The following is a 19463-nucleotide window of genomic DNA, read 5'->3' on the forward strand; positions in this document are numbered from 1 at the left end:
TAAATATGAAAATGCTTGGGTATTTCTGTACATAATGAATAAATAATAATAAAAAAAAAAAAAAAAATAATAATAATAATAATAATAATATGTTTACAACAGTATGGACATGGTGAGTAACATAGGGTTAGACTAACTTGTTACAGAACATTGCACCGCTTTTTACACATATATGATTCTATACCAGGGGTCTCAAACTCAACTTACCTGGGGGCCGCTGGAGGTAGAGTCTGGGTGAGGCTGGGCCGCATCAAGTATTCCACAAAGAAAGGGTTTCAAGTATTCCAAAAAAAAGTACAACTTCTTTTCCCTTTCCTATTGCAACACTATGCTGTCTTTATTAGGTCATTGATTGTTGAGTCCGCCCACTTCCTAAATCCTCTGCACCTTGCACTGGGTGACAGGATATATTTTCCTTCCACTTAGTGTCACACCGGAATCACGTTTCAACCAAGTGACTAACGCGTTGGCTAACTTGTCAACAAACACCACCGGAAGCGGTCAGGAGCCTGAGCTAGGGTGGCCCATAAGTGATAAAAAAAAAATAAAACACCCAGGGCAACGACTCGGCAAAAAGCTGTGTGCGAGACACCAAACATTGATGTCAAGTAGGGGGCCACAAAATATCGGCCTCAATTGGCCCACGGGCCGTGAGTTTGAGACCCCTGTTCTATACTATTATAAAAAAAAATATATATATATATATATATATATATATATATATTTATATATATATATATATATATATATATATATATATATATATATATATATATATATATATATATATATATATATATATATATATATAGATATATTTATTTATTTATTTGTATTCATATATATATATATATATATATATATATATATATATACATTTATATATATATATATTTATATATTGATATGTCCATTACCCTTTCGCGCTTATATTCACGATCAACGACTCCACTCTATGTGACCTCGTCTTTGATCAGGGACACATCTGTTGGCGGAGTGTGTGTGTGTGTGTGTGTGTCGGGGTGTGACGGTGTGCATGCATGCGTGCGTATTTCTTGGCGGTAGTCTGGGCCAGGTCTAACAGATTCTATCGCGCTCCTCGTCTCCGCCATACGGGAGCTATTTCTGTTATCTTCCTCAACCGCAATTATTGTAGCGGGGCACAGTCGGCGAGTCGGGGGGAAATTAATCTCTGGAGTCCCGTGGTATAATTACGACATTACGGGAAAAACAATCGCACAATCAGCACGCGGCGATTATGATTCAAGAGTGACTCAGTAAGAGTCTGGTGTGTGTGGGAACCACGCGGTATAGGACCGGGAAAGGAAAGCAGCACTACGGCGTAATGGTACGGAGACTAAAAATAACGGACACTAAAAATAACGGATGTGTGAATCAGTGGTTGACTGGATCGCCTCGCGTGTTTCTCTTTGCCCGTCCTGTGTGTCTCCTCTCAGGCACCTGCCAGTGCAACGCCTACGGCTCCTACAAGGGGACGTGCGACCCGGCCACGGGCCAGTGCTCCTGCAAGCCCGGCGTCGGGGGCCTCAAGTGCGACCGCTGTGAGCCGGGCTTCTGGAACTTCCGCGGCATCGTGACGGAGAACATGAGCGGCTGCATGCGTAAGAGGCTTCAAATCAGCTGACAACAGATTATGTCTGACCTGTCAGCTGCTGATCGATTTAGTTATTGATTTGTGATTTACTTATTCAGTGATTTAACATATTTTACTCCTACTTCCCACGCCCAGTACCACATTAAAAAAACAGTCTAATTTGATTTAATTTAATTTAATTTAATTTAATTTAATTTAATTTAATTTAATTTAATTTAATTTAATTTATTTTATTTTATTTTATTTTATTTTATTTTATTTGATTAAATTTAATTTACGTCAATTTAATTTAAGTCAATTTAATTTAATTACATTGAATTAAACAAAACAAAAAAAGAATAATGGAAATATTAATAACAATGATAATAATATAAATTATTACAATAAGAATTTAATTACATTTTAAGGTTAGGGTCGATTACACCCAAATCTTGATCCCGTGCATCTTAACACAGCCAATATTAGTAAAAAAGTAAAAAAATAGTAACCCATGTTTCACAACAAAATAAATTATAAAATGATACGGAATAAAAGAACGTTAAAGCCTACGACAATCATACATAAAGAGGGGAATGTTAACCTGTCAGATATTAGAGAAAATGAGGCGTGGCTTCCGGAGCTAAGTTCTGCCAGACAACTTGACGGCGCCACATGCGTCCACGCCCTCATGGGCCGGCCTATTTAGGCAGCTAATTCCTCCAGTACTACCTGCTTTGCTGCGTGGCTGCGCTCCCTCCACCTCCCCTGCATCCACCCGCTCCACCACCGCTCTACTCTTCCGTCCAGTGGGGGGTTCGATCTCATCACTCGCGTATTTCGAGCTCATTATGTTTTCCGTTTTTTTTCTTGCCTCTCTCTCTGGGAGCGATGAGTAGAGCGGAAGCGATGCAAAATAAATACGGATGCAAAGATCATTTGAAAGTAAAAGAGTTGTCCGTCAGAAATGGGTTTTATTCATCTGTTTGACACAGATGCATGACTGATGTCCTCAATATCGAAAAATGGATTATATGTACGACCCCAAAAGTCGTTGCGGTTCAGTAAATGTAATGGATGGTGTCAGCGCTGGCATAGGGGTCAGTAAGTTGGGGGTGAAAAAGTGGGATTTTTTTGTATTTTTAGATTATTATTTTCTGTCAAAATGACGCGTCTTTGGCAAGCGGTGAGAGGTGAAAGAAACCGGTCGGGTTTAACACAGCGGGGCGGCGAGATTACAGCAGGGGCGGGAGGACGGGGGGGATCGGGCGGGGGAGGGGGGCGGTGTTTGCGGATCGTCCGACTGAAAGCGAAAGAAGGAAGGAAGGGAGGAAGGGAAAAAAATCCTTTCCTTGTCCTCCGTCAGACGTCGGCCGAATGAAAAGCGCAGCGTGTGGGCATTGGTATTCGGGGGCCGAGCGCTGGGGGTCAGTGGCCCTTGTTCGCGATGCTGTAATGCAATATGGTCACGGGGCGGCGTGCGACGACAGGGATGCGGGGAGTTTTTGCGGGGGGAAGGGCGGGCGGGGGCGGCGGCTTCACCGGGTTGCCCTCGCCACCCCCGGGCCTGACCCAGACGAGGCCTGTACCTCCACCACGGGCGAGCAAACAGGAAGGAGCGCCACGTCAAATACAAAGTTCAGCGGGTGGAGGAGGGGAAAAAAAGAGAGAAAAGAAAACAAACAACCGGGGAAAAAAAATGGAGGCGGCGCAGGGCATCGATTCCAGGAGCGTGATGGGGTGTGATGTCCTTCCCCGAGGTTGTTTGGGTTTTTTCTGCTCTCTCTGTCTCAATCCAATTTCAATTCTAAGAGCTTTATTGGCATGGGAAATATAAGCTTACATAGGCAAAGCAAATGGAAAACAAAAAGGCATAAAAAATATGGGAAAATGGAAATGTCGCGGTGAAAAATGATAAATACAAATGAAGAAAGAAAAATTTTAACGAAAAAATGATCAAATAAAATGCATAATTTGCATTTTTTATGTTCATGTTTATACGGATAAGTGATTCATATCCCTAAGCAATAGATAACTGAAAAATAAAAAATAAAAACATTTCAGTTAAAAATACAGTATATACAGATCATATACAGATACCTGTATGTGAAGATAGCCTAAAATAAAAACTGATAAAATGTAATCTATTGCTGTGATATATATATTTCCAGATAAGTCAAGATAACCTGAAATAAAAGGTGAGGCAATAAAGGGCAAGAAATATGCGGTTAAAAATATGTAGTAGTAGCCCTTCAGTAAAGCAAACCTAAAATCAAAATGTAGAAGAGGCAATTTAAAAAAACCTATCTCGCCTCTCCAGCTATAAAATTCAATTAAGGATATGGACTAGAATACGACTCCCTCCCTCCCTGAACCTTTTACGACCCCAGATTTAGACACGAACACGTACATCAATTGTGTCAGAGGCTAAGGTTGCTAAGGTTGAGTATGTGCGTGCGTGTGCGTGCGTGTGTACGTGCGCAGACACATGGGTCATAATTCATTCGTGCACCACAAGGCTAATATTTACCCTCCTCCTCTCTTCCCGTCCCCCCGGACTCTCTCTCCCCTCCCAGCGTGCAACTGCGACGCCGTGGGCTCGGTCCGGGACGACTGCGAGCAGATGTCGGGCCTGTGCTCCTGCAAGACGGGCGTGAAGGGCCTGAAGTGCAACGTGTGCCCCGACGGCAGCATGATGGGCGCCAGCGGCTGCGACAATAGTGAGACAGGCGGAGTCGCTGGCCCGCGGCAGAAACACAGACTTATTTACCGGGAAATTATTATTATTATTATTATTATTAATTATAATAATAATAATAACAATAATAATAATAATAATAATAAAATAAAATAGAATCAAAAGAAAAGTAAAATAGGAAAAAGTAAACAATAAAACATTTATGATATATAAATTAATTTATGTATTAATAATAATTAATATTCATTTATTTATTTATTTTTATTATTGTACTTTATTAATGCCTCTGGGAGAAATTAGTTCTCTGCATTTACCGATCCTAGTATCTGACGTATCGAGGATCTATACGAACAGCCAAAAAATAAACAGAAAACAGTCATATATATATATATATATATATATATGACCGTGTGTATATATATATGTATATTTCATCTAAATACATTTCCCATATATTTCAATGAAATGCGTATATATATATATATATATATATATATATATATATATATATAATATAACTAGACACACCAAACGGAGCAGATGAAGCAGGAGGGAACAGGGACAATATGACAGGACCACTGCGGTGGTAATGTTCCAAATACAAATTAATTTATGGCAACTAAAAGTATATAAAATGACAGCATTATAGAATATGATAATATATTCAATATACGGTAAAATATAAAATAAATATGATAAATATATATATAAAACAAAACCTTTGTGTCATTACTATGTGTTTTAACTTATTATTATGAATGCAGTGCCTTGAAAAACAACTTCTAACAAACAAAGGGAAAATATAAAGCTGGTTAAACCTAGATTGTTGGGGCGTAACGGGGGATTAATGCTATCGGAGAAATTAGTGTTTTTGTTTTTACAAAAATCAACTCTGAGGCACAGTTGATTTTTCAAAGTTAGATTTTTTTCTTTTTTTTACTTGTTTTTGTCCCAAATGGCGCCGGCTCTATTGATTTCTGGAACCATTTTCAAGTCGAAGCAGTAATTTTGCTCACAACAAGCAAATAACTTGTTCTCTCTCTCTGCCTCTCTCTCTTTCTCTCTCTCTCTCTCTCTCTGTCGCTCTCTCTTTCTCTCTCTCTCTCTCTCTGTCGCTCTCTCTCTCTCTCTCCCTCTTTCTCTCTCGGGCGAGCGGGGACTTTTAACATTTCGATCAATCGGCAGATGTCGCGTTTCCAATGTTGTTTTCCTCCTCAAACGATGTCTCGTGACTCTCTCACCGCCGGGGATCACCGCTTGATCTTCGGCCTCTCTCTCTCTCTCTCTCTCTCTCTCTCTCTCTCTCTCTCTCTCTCTCTCTCTCTCTATCTCTCTCTCTATCCCTCTCTCTCTCTCTCTCTTTCTCGGTTCGGGTCCGTCACTCAAAGCGGTTAATGAGTCTCCCAGGAGGGTGACGCACATTAGCCGCGACGGTGCGGCCCACGTGTTCAGCCGGCACAACCACACGGAGGACGCTTTTCGGCGATCAATGAACGGCGCGCCGCCAGAGGGAAAGAGCTATGAAATATACATCGACAAAACGAGTCCAAACGTCAGGAAGGCTGCGGCCGACGCCGACTGGGGCCAGGGGGCCGGTTGCCACGGCGACAGGGAGCACAACAAGTGTTTTCCCCCAAATTTGACGGCACCCGCAACGCTTGTCTGTGAACATCCCGTTGGACAGAATCGAAACCGGTCCAGTGGCGGCGGCGGCGGCAGCACAGCGATATACCAAAATAATATATGATGACATTTGTGTGATAAACGGTGCGATATTCACACCGTGATGCGTGGGAACGCCGCGGAGGTTTGGACGGTGGTTCTTCTCAAACTTTCTATTTTGTTTTTTCCTGGGTTCCGCCAGTATTTTCCGGCCTGGAAGTCAATTTCCTCATGTTTTTATTCATAGATTGAAGGTTACGCATCCATTTGTGCGTCATGTGCTCCGCTCCTTTTACACGACCTCACCCCAAGCAAGAGATGAGGAAATAATAAAAAATCATGTACGAACACAACTCACTATGTAGATGTATTTCAGCTGGAACGTTCCATCCATCTCTATTATCTCCCTCTCTTTCTCTCTCTCTCTCTCTCCCTCTCTCTCTCTCTCTCTCTCCCTCGCTGTCTCTCCCTCTCTCGGACTCTCTCTCTTGCTCTTTCTCCTTCTCTCTCTCTCTCCCTCCCCCGCTCTCTCTCCCCCTCTCTCTCTCCCTCTCTCTCTCTCTCTCTCTCTACTGTTTCTCTACCTCGCTTTCTCGACCCATCTCAGCCTTGTGAGGTGCCTCTGCTCCCCCTCGCATCTGTCTCCCCGATTGGCCCGAGTTTGGCCTTGGTCCAGTCACAGACGGTCGTTTCATCCATACCGATTAGCGGGACCCCCCCCCCCCCGGACCCCCAACCGCCGCCCTCCGCCATCCCTCAATAGCAGCTAGTTATCTTGCCCAAGTTGTCAAGGACGCGCCCGTATTCATTCATCGGAAATTCAAAGGGAACGTATTATCGTGCCCACACAGACACACACACACACACACACACACACACACACACACACACACACACACACACACACACACACACACACACACACTATGCTCTTACACAAGGCCTGGATATCTGACATCTTTAATTAGGTTCGATGCCGATAAATCATGACACCAGATGACATGATCGGTGAGCTCTGAAAGTGCCCCGTGCCGAGGCTGGGCCGGGGAAGATCCCGGACGGCGCCTGTTTCAGCTAGTCCGCCCGCGTTGTCGTCAACCGGGATCCCTTGTCGCCCCGGGCGATTTTACCGTTCGTTTTTTCCGTTCCATCCATCCGTCTCAATAGACCCGCCCCGGTTGAACCAAGACCCGATCTGCGGCGGCGCGAGCGTATCGCGCCAAACAGCAATCCCGTGCTGAGCGGCGGAAAAGGCAAAAGGTTGGCTCGCAGCGCGGTGGCCCGTCAGCCACTTATTGAGACGTAATGTCAGGTCGACTGGGCTCCAAGCGGTTAATGAAGCCCACGGGCCCTGCACAGCGGCGGGGCGCACCACCCCCAGCCCCCGCTTCCCTTCCCTAGCAGATTAAAAGATCAGGTTTATACTGTATGTGCGCGCCTGCGTGTGTGTGTGTGTGCGTGTGTGTGTGTGCGCGCGTGCGTGGGTGTCAGTGTGTTAGTGTCGGCATGGGTGGTGGGTGGCAGGCGCATGAAAGCGGGACCGAAATGCTGCGGGGGCTGGGGGTGGGTTGGCGGTGCTCTGTGATGTGGTACCGCGTTAGGACCCCACACCTTAGAGCAGAACCGGTGGGGTGTGAGACCCTCTGCCTGCGACGCCCGCTGTCGCTGCTGGAAAGCCCCTTTGGAAAGCTCCTCGGCAGAGCCCCGGCAAAGATCAGTGAGTAGACTCACGCTCTCAGAGAAACTCGCGGACCGCTTCGCTTTTTCGACTCGGAAGACGCTTCTTTCTCCTTTACCGCCGCGAATGCGGTCTCGGCCGCTGGAACGACCCCCCACCGAGGACAATGGCATTGCGTGACTTAGAACCGTAACCTCACGCCGGCTGTGCCTTTCTCATCAGGGCCCGAGGCCCCGACGTCGTGCGACGAGCTGGAGTGCAGTTTCGGGGCCTCCTGCGTGGAGGTGAGCGGCCAGGCCCACTGCGAGTGCCCGTCGCCAGACTGCGACGAGAAGAACAAGACTAAGGTGGGTGTTTGGAATTGATAAGATCCCTCTTCACTGCACGCATGGCGAATTGTAGGCTTTCCCCTTTCACTCACAGGGAGGCTAATGTGTGGCTTCCTACGCTTTAACTCAAGCCGACGCCGACACCAAAATGAGAAGCCGCGGCGTCGGGGTATGTAGGCATATCTGAACAAATACACTGTCAATATCCACTCGGTCAGGGTATAGAATTTGGATGTGATGACAGAATCGGCCGCGGCAAAAAGCCCTACTCAGTACCTTGCTCGGGTGGGGTTTGAAAAGGTGTTGGAAAATGGAGTTGAACACCATGTTTACCCTCCGCCTTCTCCCTCCATCTCTGTCACGGCGGAGCAGGTGTGCGGCTCCGATGGGGTGACCTACGCCGACCAGTGCCAGCTGAAGACCATCGCCTGCAGGCAGGACATGGACATCGTCGTGCAGCACTTTGGCCAGTGCACAGGTGAGCACCCGGGAGCCCCCCCACCCCCACACCCTTCCTCATACCCCCACCAACCACCACCCCCATACCCCACCCCCTGCGGGCGTGCACTTCAGCCACACACACACACTTGCGTCTGAAGACATCTTACGAGCCAGAGTTAATGAGGAATGCCGCGGGCGTCACATTTCCACAGCGAGCCTCCTCCCGCCACCATTTGCACACACACACACACACACACACACACACACACACACACACACACACACACACACACACACACACACACACACACACAACACACAAACACACATATATACAGGCGTATAAATCGTCTGTCTCTTTTTCTGCACTCCCTCTCTCTCTCTCCCACTCATTCTACATCTCTCACTCTCTCTGGAAGTAAAAGATAGAGCAGCAGTCGTTCTCTGGTTTGGGGATTAAACAGTGTGTGTATCAATATTAATAGCGCTCGAAGTGTGTTTTTTTATTTTCTTTATGTATTTTTTTCACTGCGAGTAGTTTAGCTGCAAAGTGTTTCATCTCAACTCCCACTCCGCCTGAAGTGCCGGCGAGGGAGCGCGTCGCGTAGCGATACGTCAGTCGGCGTGTGACTTACTGTAACCACGGCTGTTCGCCGAAGTCAAAGAGACCGCGCATCACCTGCATCGTCGGCCAAGCACTGCGAATCTCTGGTGCGCCGGTGGTGGGTCAGCCGGCGTCAAACGTCTTGCTTATAATTGGCGTGTTTGAAAAGCACGTTGAGAAGAAGCCGAAAAATACTTTGTCCGACGTGTAGGAGACGACCCGGGAGAAGCCCGAGTGCACGCTCTCCGACCACTCTTTTTGAAGAGGTCCTGCTTTTGGAGGGGGCAGTCCGCCGCCGGCGCTCCGTCGCCCCGTCCCTCACGAGCCAGAATCGAGGGTTGGAATCGCCGAGAAAGTCCCAAATCAAAGTCCAGCGAAGGACGACGCCTCCCAGCATGGCCTCTTCAACGTCCACCGCTGACGTTTACAAAATGTCCTTTCTCGATAGAAAATAAACAAAAACGACACGTTTTCCATATATTATTATATCATGTATTATATTGTATTCCAGATGCGGACTCCGTTTGGGTGACTTTAGACTCGTGATCACGCCGTTAGACACGTTCTTAAAACCAATCCTCCATAAAAAGTCCAAATTAGATAAAACTTAGAACAATCCTCCGTAAAATGCCCAAATTAAAGACACATTAAAATGTGAACTGTAGTCAAACAAGCGATATTTATTTGATTGGGAAGACATTTATATGTAAATAAGCTTTAGTAAAGTTGTTTGTTTTTTGTTTGATTACATTTATTCCTCTGAACATCAATAATTATAATACAAATTAGGGTTAGTGTCATACTTGAACGGGTTAGATGGATTGGCCAATGATATCATTTTTAGACAGATACTAATACTCTGTCTTTTCTCTTTATAAAGACCAGACACTGCAGGTAAGACTGTGGTATCTTTGGTAAAAGAAAGTGACTTGACTTGCCTGAACTAAGGACTCGACTGGACTCGACTCAACTCAACTCGACTCGACTCGACTCGACTCGACTCGCCCACGGAACAATTATTTGGGACTTTGAGGCTTGAGACCAAAACGACTACAGACTTGCTTGTGACTTGGATACCAGGGACCGGGGTCACATGTCCGCCGTTCAGCCTAACCCGCCCCCGGCCCGTCCCCGGGTGGAGACCCCTGAATGAGGGACCGCTCCATCACCAAACCAACTACCCCCGCGGTTTGGAGCCTCCCTCGTCGGGTGGCCGGAGTTCACCGGGAGCCTCGAGGGAACCCTCGACCCCGCCGCCGCCCCCGGCCCCCGTAGACCTGCGAAAGCCGGACGTCAAGACCAAATCGTTGTTGTGCCACGACCGTCTCGCCGCCTTCGTCCAAGGCTTCTCTGGGGACTTCTCTCACACCTCAGACAAAGGATTCGTCTCAACGCACTTTTGTTGAATGGGAAACTACACAGAGCGGCTTATCCAGGTTGACAGCGCAGCCTCGCTGGGAATGAAATGTAATAGAGAGCGAGAGCGAGAGCGTGTGAGGAAACACAACGCTGGCCGACGGATGCTCCCCTTCAGATAGAACCCCGTGGTTTGACTCGGATTCTCTCAGAATTCGCTCTCCCTCCCCACCACCCTCCAACCCCCCCATGGTGATAGTAGTGCCACTCTCCTCTTTGATTTCCTGCCCTTCTGCTGGGATTAAGCCTTAATCTCCAAACCCTCTACCCCTCTCTCTCTCTCTCTCTCTCTCGCTCTCTCTCACGGACCTCAACCCTCCGCTCACTAAACTCCTTTAATTTATTTGCTGCTCTCCGGCTGCAAGTCGTACAGCCCTGTTTCAACATGGCGCAATGAAAGATCCAACGACCCCCTTCCCGACGGATCTTTGGCAAGGGCCGGAGAGCTGCTCGGGGGCCCCCGCGGGCGAGGCCGCCGCCTCCAGGCGCAGCGGAGCGAAATTGTGGGGCCGACACACGCCGGGCTCCGAAGAACAGACGTGTGGGCGCAGCTCCCCGCCCCTGCCGCGCCCGCTTAGACGTGTCTTTTTTTTTTTTTTTTCCAACCTTTTCCCTCTCACCTGGTGACTTAGCGGAACCCGGGCCGGCGGGCACAGAGAGTTCTGTCCCCAGGCGCGCCCCTGGCGCTGTACCCCCCCCCCCCCCCCCCCCCGATCCGAGCTTGCGTCGGTGCGCGCATTAAGAAAATAACACCTCGCGTTATTTTTTTGTGGGGGTTTTTTTTTTTCGACCGGCTAGAGATAGACAGGGCTTTGATAAGGCCCAGAACATCTGGTAATTACAAATTCGCTGCCGTGGGTTACCAGCAAAATGAAAAGGCATCCAGCCCCGTTTCACGTCGCACTGTTGCCTGGCAATGGAGACGTGGGTAGTGTGTAATCCCTTACCCACCGTAGCAGCACGCAGTGAGGGAAGAGTGCTGGCAGCAGCTCCTCTCTCTCCCTTTCTCTCTCTCTCTCTCTGTCTCTCCCTGTTCCTCGCTCTGGCCCTCCGACGGGCATCTTTTAATTCCTTCCCCGGGATGCGGCCGCCACCACAGGGCGGCGGCGCCGGCTCTGCTGTCGCCGGCGCCGACGAGCTCACGGGTGAGATCCGAGAGCTCATTTCACGTGTGGCTGGGTGCAAATTATCGTTTGCTCCGCTCCCCGACGCTCCACCCTCCGCTCTGCTCCACCCCCCTCTCAACCCCGCCGAACTCTTGCTGTTTACAGGCGACGCTCGGCACCGCGGGGGGGCCCGATTCGAGACCGGCGGAGCGGCGCCTGCGGCGGCGGTGCGTGGGGCGCCGTTCCGGTCAGACCTCAAACCGGGAAAAACCTCAGATCGCCGCCGCCGCCGCTCTCTGGTTGTCTCTTTCTAACACCAGCGGGTGCGATGGCTGCGGAACGCGGGCGTGGCGTGGGGTGGGGCGGTGGTTTCTATTTTCTACATGGTCAAATCGTGGCTGCTGGAGATTGCCAATAGGAGGCGGAGAAAGAGGGAGAGAGAAAGAGATGATGATGATGACCATCCCAGGGCGTCGACCCGCCCTGCCCATTCCACCCCAGAATGAGCATCTTCTTTTGTGCAGACCGCGCCCGCATGCTCAGAGACTTTAATACCTTCATAATAACATTGTTAGTAGTAGTAGTAGTAGTAGTAGTAGTAGTAGTAGTAGTAGTAGATGTATTTGTTTTTATTAAATCATTTATTATCTGTTTCGAATTTTTTTAATTATTATTGACATTAGAAATTAATTTGGATTAAAGATTTTGAAAAATCACCTTGAGCGTCTTGACGGAGCCTCGAAATAATCAAAACTTACTGTAGTTCATGAATAAACATTAAATCAATTTAAAATAAATACTTTAAAGTTTACTTAAAATAATTAAACATAAAAAATAATTATTTATATTTTATTTATCATTTTGAAACATGAAAAAATATTATAAAATGTTTTTTATAGCAATGTAGCCTCTATTGACTCCCTTTAAACCTCTTGAATCTTAAAAGTCTGTGTCTGTATCTGTTTTACATTATTATTATTATTATTATAATTGTTATTAACTTTAATATCACGATCCACAATGGCACGTGGCGCGTCCGCCCCCTGAGTCAGCAGGTGGATGCGCCGCTCCCCCTAGAAACGTCTCTAAATGCGCAGCAGGCTGCAGATTCCACAGATTATTAATGTAACACTTTTATATTTATTCATATAACACCTTATACCGTGTTCCAAATTATTATGCAAATGATATTTTTCTCAGATTTTCCTAAATAGTCGACGCAAATGACAGTCAGTATAATTTTCGAGTCATCAACCGTTAGGGTATAATTTGAATGTTATTGAACAAACCTCCCAATGATAACAGTATTTTTTTCAAAAATAGGAAACTCAAAATGCACTGTCCCAAATTATTATGCACAACAGAGTTTCAAAACATTTTATGGGTTGTAAAGAACTGAAAATGGTAATTTGTTGAATGTGCAGCATTAGGAGGCCATATTTACTGAAATCAATTAAGCAGTTGGATGTCAGAACAGCCTCCCAGAGCTGCTGTTTTGATGCCAACTGCCTCCACCCTCATAGATCTTTTGCTTGAGGATGCTCCAACTGTTCTCAATAGGGTGGAGGTCAGGGGAGGATGGGGGCCAAACCATGAGTTTCTCTCCTTTTATGCCCATAGCAGCCAATGACACAGAGGTATTCTTTGCAGCATGAGATGGTGCATTGTCAGGCATGAAGACGGCCCGGTTCTTCTTTTTGTACCGTGAAAGAAAGTGCTCAGTCACAAACTCTATATACTTTACAGAGGTCATTTTCACACCTTCAGGGGCCCTAAAGGGGCCTACCAGCGCTCTCCCCATGATTCCAGCCCAAAACATGACTCCGCCACCTCCTTGCTGACGTGGCAGCCTTGTTGGGACATGGTGGCCATCCACCAACCATCCACTACTCCATCCATCTGCACCATCCAGGGTTGCACGGCACTCATCAGTAAACAAGACTGATGTAAATGAGTCTTCATTTATTTCGGGGCCCCCTGCAACCGTTTCTGCTTGTGAGCATTGCTTAGGGGGGGCCCAATAGTAGGTTTATGCACAACTGCAAGCCTCTGGAGGATCCTACACCTTGAGGTTGGTGGGACTCCAGAGGCACCAGCAGCTTCAAATACCTGTTTGCTGCTTTGTAACAGCATTTTAGCAGCTGCTCTTTTAAATCGGATGAATTTGTCTGGCAGAAAGCTTCCTCATTCTGCCTTTATCTGCACCAACCCGTCTGTGCTCTGAATCAGCCACAAATCTCTTCACAGTACGATAATCAGGCTTAAGTTTTCTTGAAATATCTAATGTTTTCATACTTTGTCCAAGTCATTGCACTATTTGAGGCTTTTCGGCAGCAGAGAGAACCTTTTTCTTTCCTGTGCTGCTTGAAACCTGTGGCTGCTTAATAATGTGGAACGTCCTTCTGAAGTAGTTTTCCTTGAATCGGGCTCACCTGGCAAACTAATTATCACAGGTGTATGAGATTGATTTCAGTGATTCAAAGAGCCCTGAGACACAATACCATCCATGAGTTTAATTGAAAATCAAAAAAATGTAATGTTTAGGACCCTTAAATCCAATTTGCATAATAATTTGGAACGCGGTTCTGATAGCAAGTTTGTTTAAAAAATAAATAAATAAAAAGAATATCGCCTGAATATCGCCAATCACCCCCTCGAAGGTACGGTCCGATCGCCAACGGCACACACGCCTGCCGCGGCGAGAAACAGAACCAGTAGAAGAAGAAGATGATGATGATGATGGTGATGATCTTCAGTCCCCATCGCTGGGTGGTAGGAACTGCTTCAAATGCTTCGGCCTCCGTGGCGTCGCCCCGGGCGTCCCCCAGAAGGGCTCCACGGGCCTGGAGGGGTAAAGCGGCTTTTTGAGCCACAGAGGAAGCAGCGTTAATTTGGGGGTTTGGGGGGGGGGGGCGGGGGCGGCGGCGGGGGGGCAGCTGTGACCGCGGCGCTCTGGGAGGGAAGCGGCTCAGACGGACTAACAAGCAAATTCTGGGCTCTTGGGGAGCGCGGTGGGGACTTGGCGGCGCTCTGGCTCTCCCATATGGCGCCGTCACCTGTAGGTTCGCGGCAAATTGGCGGCGAGCGCCGGCATATGGCGCCGGCCACGAGCGCCCCCCCCCCCGCCATTCTTTCTCTTCTCCTCAAACATCCCGCCCCCCACCCGTCATTATTCACTCCCTCATTCCGTTTCTCGCCGCCAATTACTTCCACTCTGATTTTTTTTCTTCCCGCTCCCCTCCCTCCCCCGTCCCGCGGGCCCCGACGCCCCAAACAATCTTAATCACCACCTTTCAGAGATAACCACACAGCGGGGAGACGAGCTGCAGCCGTGACAATCCTTCTTTCCTCCCCCGCCCCCTCTCCCTCCGCGTCACCGCCGCTTCGCCGTCTTCTCCGTCTTCTCCCCCTGCGCGGCAAACGTTTCCGTGCGCCGCTCGCCGGAGGAGTGTGGGAGTGGAGTCGGAGATGAGCGGGTTGGGGGAGGGGGGCGACAAATGGAGTGTTAAGGCTGATGAAGCGAAGTGTCGGGCGGCGTGACTCCGCTGCCAGTCAGTCCGATGATGCTTGAGGTCTGTTTTCGGTTTCGCCTTTGTGCCGTTTTGGCTCCTTCCTCCGACTCCCATCTCCCCCCACCCCTACCCTGCTCACACACAGGCACACACACACACACACACAAGCGTGGCATCAGCCCGACCACTAGACTATAGTAGGCACCTGAGTGACAGGTGTAGCCAAGAGGAAACAGCAAAGCCTTCGCTGCTGCTCTCCGGGACGATAGCATCTCTCTCTCTCTCTCTTCTCTTTCTCTCTCTCTCTCTCTCTCTCTCTCTCTCTCCATAACCGTCAGGCTGACATGCTGTATCTCTCCCAGGCCTCTTTGCCTCAGCTCGGCGTCCTGGGAGGGTTTGGGGGCGTGTGTGTGTGTGTGTGTGTGTGTGTGTGTGTGTTGGGGGTAGTCAGGGTAGGGAAGCATCGGCATCAAAGTACGTACCTCGTGGCATAATTTAATTTCCCGCACGTTGACGTTAGCCAAATTCTAATCAGGCAAAGACCAATCTACAGTCTTTATGTGTGTATGTTTGTGTGTGTGTGTGTGGCGTGTGTGTATGGGTGTGTGTGTGTGTGTGTGTGTCTGGGGTGGGGGTTCTCCTCTTTTTCCTGTTCCTTTTCATTACGATGCAATAGCAAACCCACCCATCCATCATCATCACCACCAACCGTTACACTCCAACACACACACACACACACACACACACACCAAAACGCACACTGCTACTCTGGGAAGGGGGTGGCAGAGATGTCGTACCCACTCGCCGGCTTCTCCTCGCCAAACTGAGCCACCAACCAACCAGCCCCCCACCCCCCCTCCCTCCCCCAAAAAGAGTTTTTCTTCTGTTTTTCCGTCTCTTGCTTCAGACTGTTTGTCCTTTTGCGCTGGAGCTTTTTGCATCGGTAATGATGGTCCCTCTGTAGAGAGTTCCTCTCATTTTCTGCTTTTGCCTGGTGTGTTTGAGTGCGCGTGTGTGTGCGTTTGAGTGTGCGTGTGTGTGTGTGTGTGTGTGTGTGTGTGTGTGTGTGTTTGAGTGTGCCTGTGTGTGTGTTTGTTTGAGTGTGCGTGTGTGTGTGTGTGTGTGTGTGTGTTTTTGAGTGTGCGTGTGTGTGTGTTTGTTTGAGTGTGTGTGTGTGTGTGTGTGTGTGTGTGTGTGTGTGTGTGTGTGTGTGTGTGTGTGTGTGTGTGTGTGTGTGTGTGTGCCTGTGTTGTCAGCGGCGCGTGTTGGGGGGGGGTGACGGATGCTCGCGCTGTGCGAGCAGCAGTCTGTCGTCTTTGAAGCCAAGAGTTGGTGCCAGCTTTTTTCCGCCCTATTTCCATCAATCATTCATCACCAGAGGCGCTGGCTGCTGGTGATTAAAGCCTCGCCGCGGGAGTGCAACATTTGAATATGGATATATAATTCATCGGCGTTGGCACGGCGAGGCGCGAGCGCCCGTCAAAGAGCGCTCACCTACCGCTGTACTGTAAGAGGACACGCAGCCGCGCGTACGCCTACGAGGAGGAGCGCCGCCGCGAACCGGCACGCACATCAGTGTGTGCGCGCGCGCGTGTGTGTGTGCGTGTGTGCGTGCGTGCGTGTGTGTGCATGTGGACGGGCGCTGAAGGGGGACAACCCCTCGTAGCGCCGGTCCTCCAACCGGCATCTGTCGAGAGGACGCCACTCAGAGACAAATCATCCGCGGCGCCTTCCGTATTGACTCCGCTTGCGCACGGAGTGAGGAGCAGCTTTCTTATTTACCAAGCCCCTGTCAAACAGATTGTGCCGCGTGGGGGATGTTCGTACGTGTATGGGGGCACGTGCGTGCGTGTGCTTGTGCCTGCATAAAGAAATGGTTTGGAATCCTTTGCCCGAACCCGCAGGTGAAGTGCGACGCTTCCGATGCCGCGGTGTCATGCGGCGGCGGAGACGCACAAAAAGGTCCCCTCCACGCGGGACGCGGTGCGCGCCGCGCTCTGAACTCCGCTGTCGTGTATCGGTTTGCGCCGTGCAGGATCTGCGCCCGGGCTTTTTTTGGTCGCAGGGCAAAAGCCCCGCGGGTAGCGACGGCACGCCGTGACGTGGCCCCCGCCCCCGGCCAATAGAAACAAGAGCTGAAGCAGACAGAGGGGGCCAAAACGATTGTTGTCCGGATTCCCCCCGAGCTCTACAACCAGCCCCCGTACGGGTTTACGGAGGAAGGTTTCCTACCCAGCGGGCGGCCACTTTCACAGCCAATGTCCCCGCGGTAGAAGTAATGACAGCAGTCCAATTTTCATTCCAGTCGATCATTATTTTCTCCGAGCAACCAAAGGCGCATGCGCGCACGTACGGCGTGTCCCGCGTGAGGGGCCCTCGTCGCTTCTGCCCAATGGTGGGCCGTGCCCGCTCAATATCTGCCCCTGACTTCCTGTTGTCCATCCAGTCTCCTCCCACATCCTCCGTTGCTGAGATGTGATTTATCCCCGTACATTCAACTCTGGTTTGCATCACATCGGCAGAATGCAATGTGCTAGTCTGTCTTCACCGTTTAGAGCCCCGTGAAAATGACCCCGCCCTGTGAAAATGACCCCGCCCTGTGAAAATGACCCCGCCCCGATATGTTTTTCTCTCGCTTCCTGAATAAAAGAACTGATTCTTTCACTTTTCAGAAACCGGTTTGTCGCGAAGGGGTTCACACTCCAGCTCCGTAGGTGACGAATCAAACAAGGCCATCCATCTTTGCTTACCCATTCATCCATTCCTTCATCCCCTCTCCCAGAAACCATCCACGAGTCGGCCGAGCAGCCCACCACCCCCAACCCCCCCGCCATCTCCACCACTGCCGCTCCGCCCACCAACCTGGTGGAGGCCCTCCCGCCCCCCAGGACCACCACCGTTCCCGCCGCCATCACCACCACCACCGTCCACCCCGGCCGCGGCCGCCCCCGCCACAGCACCACTGCCAAACCCGACATCATCCGCGCCGCCGCCGCCACCGCCACCTCCGCCTCCACCTCCACCGCCGCGCCCGCCACCTTCGAGGGCTCCGGCAGCGGGGAGACCAGCGGGGACAGGCCAGAGGAGGAGGAGGAGGAGGAGGAACGGGAGGGAGAAGAGGAGGCCGGCAGCGGCGTCCCGACGGAGGCCAGTGGCGTGGAGGAGCCCATGGGTAAATCACACTCGCCTTTTCACTTCATTATCCATTAAGCTTTGGGAATGTGTTTCAAGTAGGAGCTCTGGGTTTTGGGGTTGGTTTTGTTCAGGAAGGAGTTGCCGTCAATTGCATTGATGTAACCTGAATGCATCGCTTCACCATTGCTTTGCACGTCCATGCCATCCCCCCTCTGTATTTTTCTGTAAAACCGACAATAGGCACATTGTGAGGGCCAATTTGGGGCACGACTGCCGAAATACCGCATCAGTGCACCATCTACGTTTGGCAGTATGTACAGTATATCAGTTTGATATCCGCCCAGCACCACTGCTTCCTCTTCCGTAGGAGAGGAAGCCAGGCGACGTGTCCTCAGCCAAAAAATCGTTTCCAAACCGTCGGCGGAGGCGTCCCAACGCAACCCTTATCATAAAACGTGAAGGTTTCCGTTGAATCTTCTGCCGGGCAATAATGAACCGCCTTTTGAAAATCATAATGGAAACCAAGTCGGAAACTCGGCGAAGGTGACCAGGAGACCTCAATAAAAAATGGTTCACCGGCGAAGGGAAGGCGGAGATCGCTGCCGTCGTAATGGCCGTCAGATTTGTCAGTGAAGTACCTATTACCTCTCTGCCCCATCGCACGCTGTCTCATACCAATTCCTATTACCAGCAATTATTCGCTCCAAATTTACCTTGCGTGGTCACTTTAAGATACAGAATTAGCATACAGATGGGCGCGCCGAGAGGTTCTTCTGCTTTTGCCGACAAAAAAAGGAAAAAGAGCCGGCGGTCTGTGTCATCTGCGGGCGCCACACACATGATGTATGTTTCAATTTCAGGCAGAAAGGCTTCTGTCTGGAGGGTTCACCGTCACCAGATCCCCCACGGCCTTTTCACCTGTTCAGAGAGCGCGCTCGCTCCGTGCAAAGCTTAAAAAAATAAAAAATAAAATAAAAAACGACCCGAAACAAAGCTCTGTGCAACGCCGCCGCAGATGGAACCGCTGACCCTCGTCTGACACGGCTGACACGACGGGCTGATTGCGAGGCAGTGGGCGTGGTCATGTGACTGGAAGCGTCTTCCCATTCACAGATATTCAAGAGGGGGAAGCGGGACCCCGCCCCCCGTTGTCATGAAACCCTCACCCACCCCCCCATTCCTTCCCCGTGTTGCAGATTTATTTTCTTGTCAGGTGTGGGGGGGGGGGGGGGTGACCTGACCAAGGAGATCCCGTGTCTCACGTGACCAGTGTGTGTTTTTTGTGTGTTTC

General features: G+C 49.6%; 1 protein-coding gene across 1 annotated transcript in view; it reads left to right on the forward strand.

Annotated features, from left to right (window-relative positions):
* agrn (agrin) overlaps nt 1–19463 on the forward strand; it is a gene marked incomplete at both ends in the record, with an annotated part of 243326 nt that overhangs the window by 179481 nt on the left and 44382 nt on the right. The window contains 5 exons of the mRNA XM_080014535.1: nt 1458–1622; nt 4168–4311; nt 7852–7976; nt 8331–8436; nt 17820–18209. Of these exons, the coding sequence (XP_079870661.1) occupies nt 1458–1622; nt 4168–4311; nt 7852–7976; nt 8331–8436; nt 17820–18209 (930 nt within the window). The remainder of the gene's footprint in view (nt 1–1457; nt 1623–4167; nt 4312–7851; nt 7977–8330; nt 8437–17819; nt 18210–19463) is intronic.

Source organism: Zeus faber (assembly GCF_960531495.2).
Source record: "Zeus faber genome assembly, chromosome: 15".
Taxonomy (NCBI): Eukaryota; Metazoa; Chordata; class Actinopteri; order Zeiformes; family Zeidae; genus Zeus; species Zeus faber.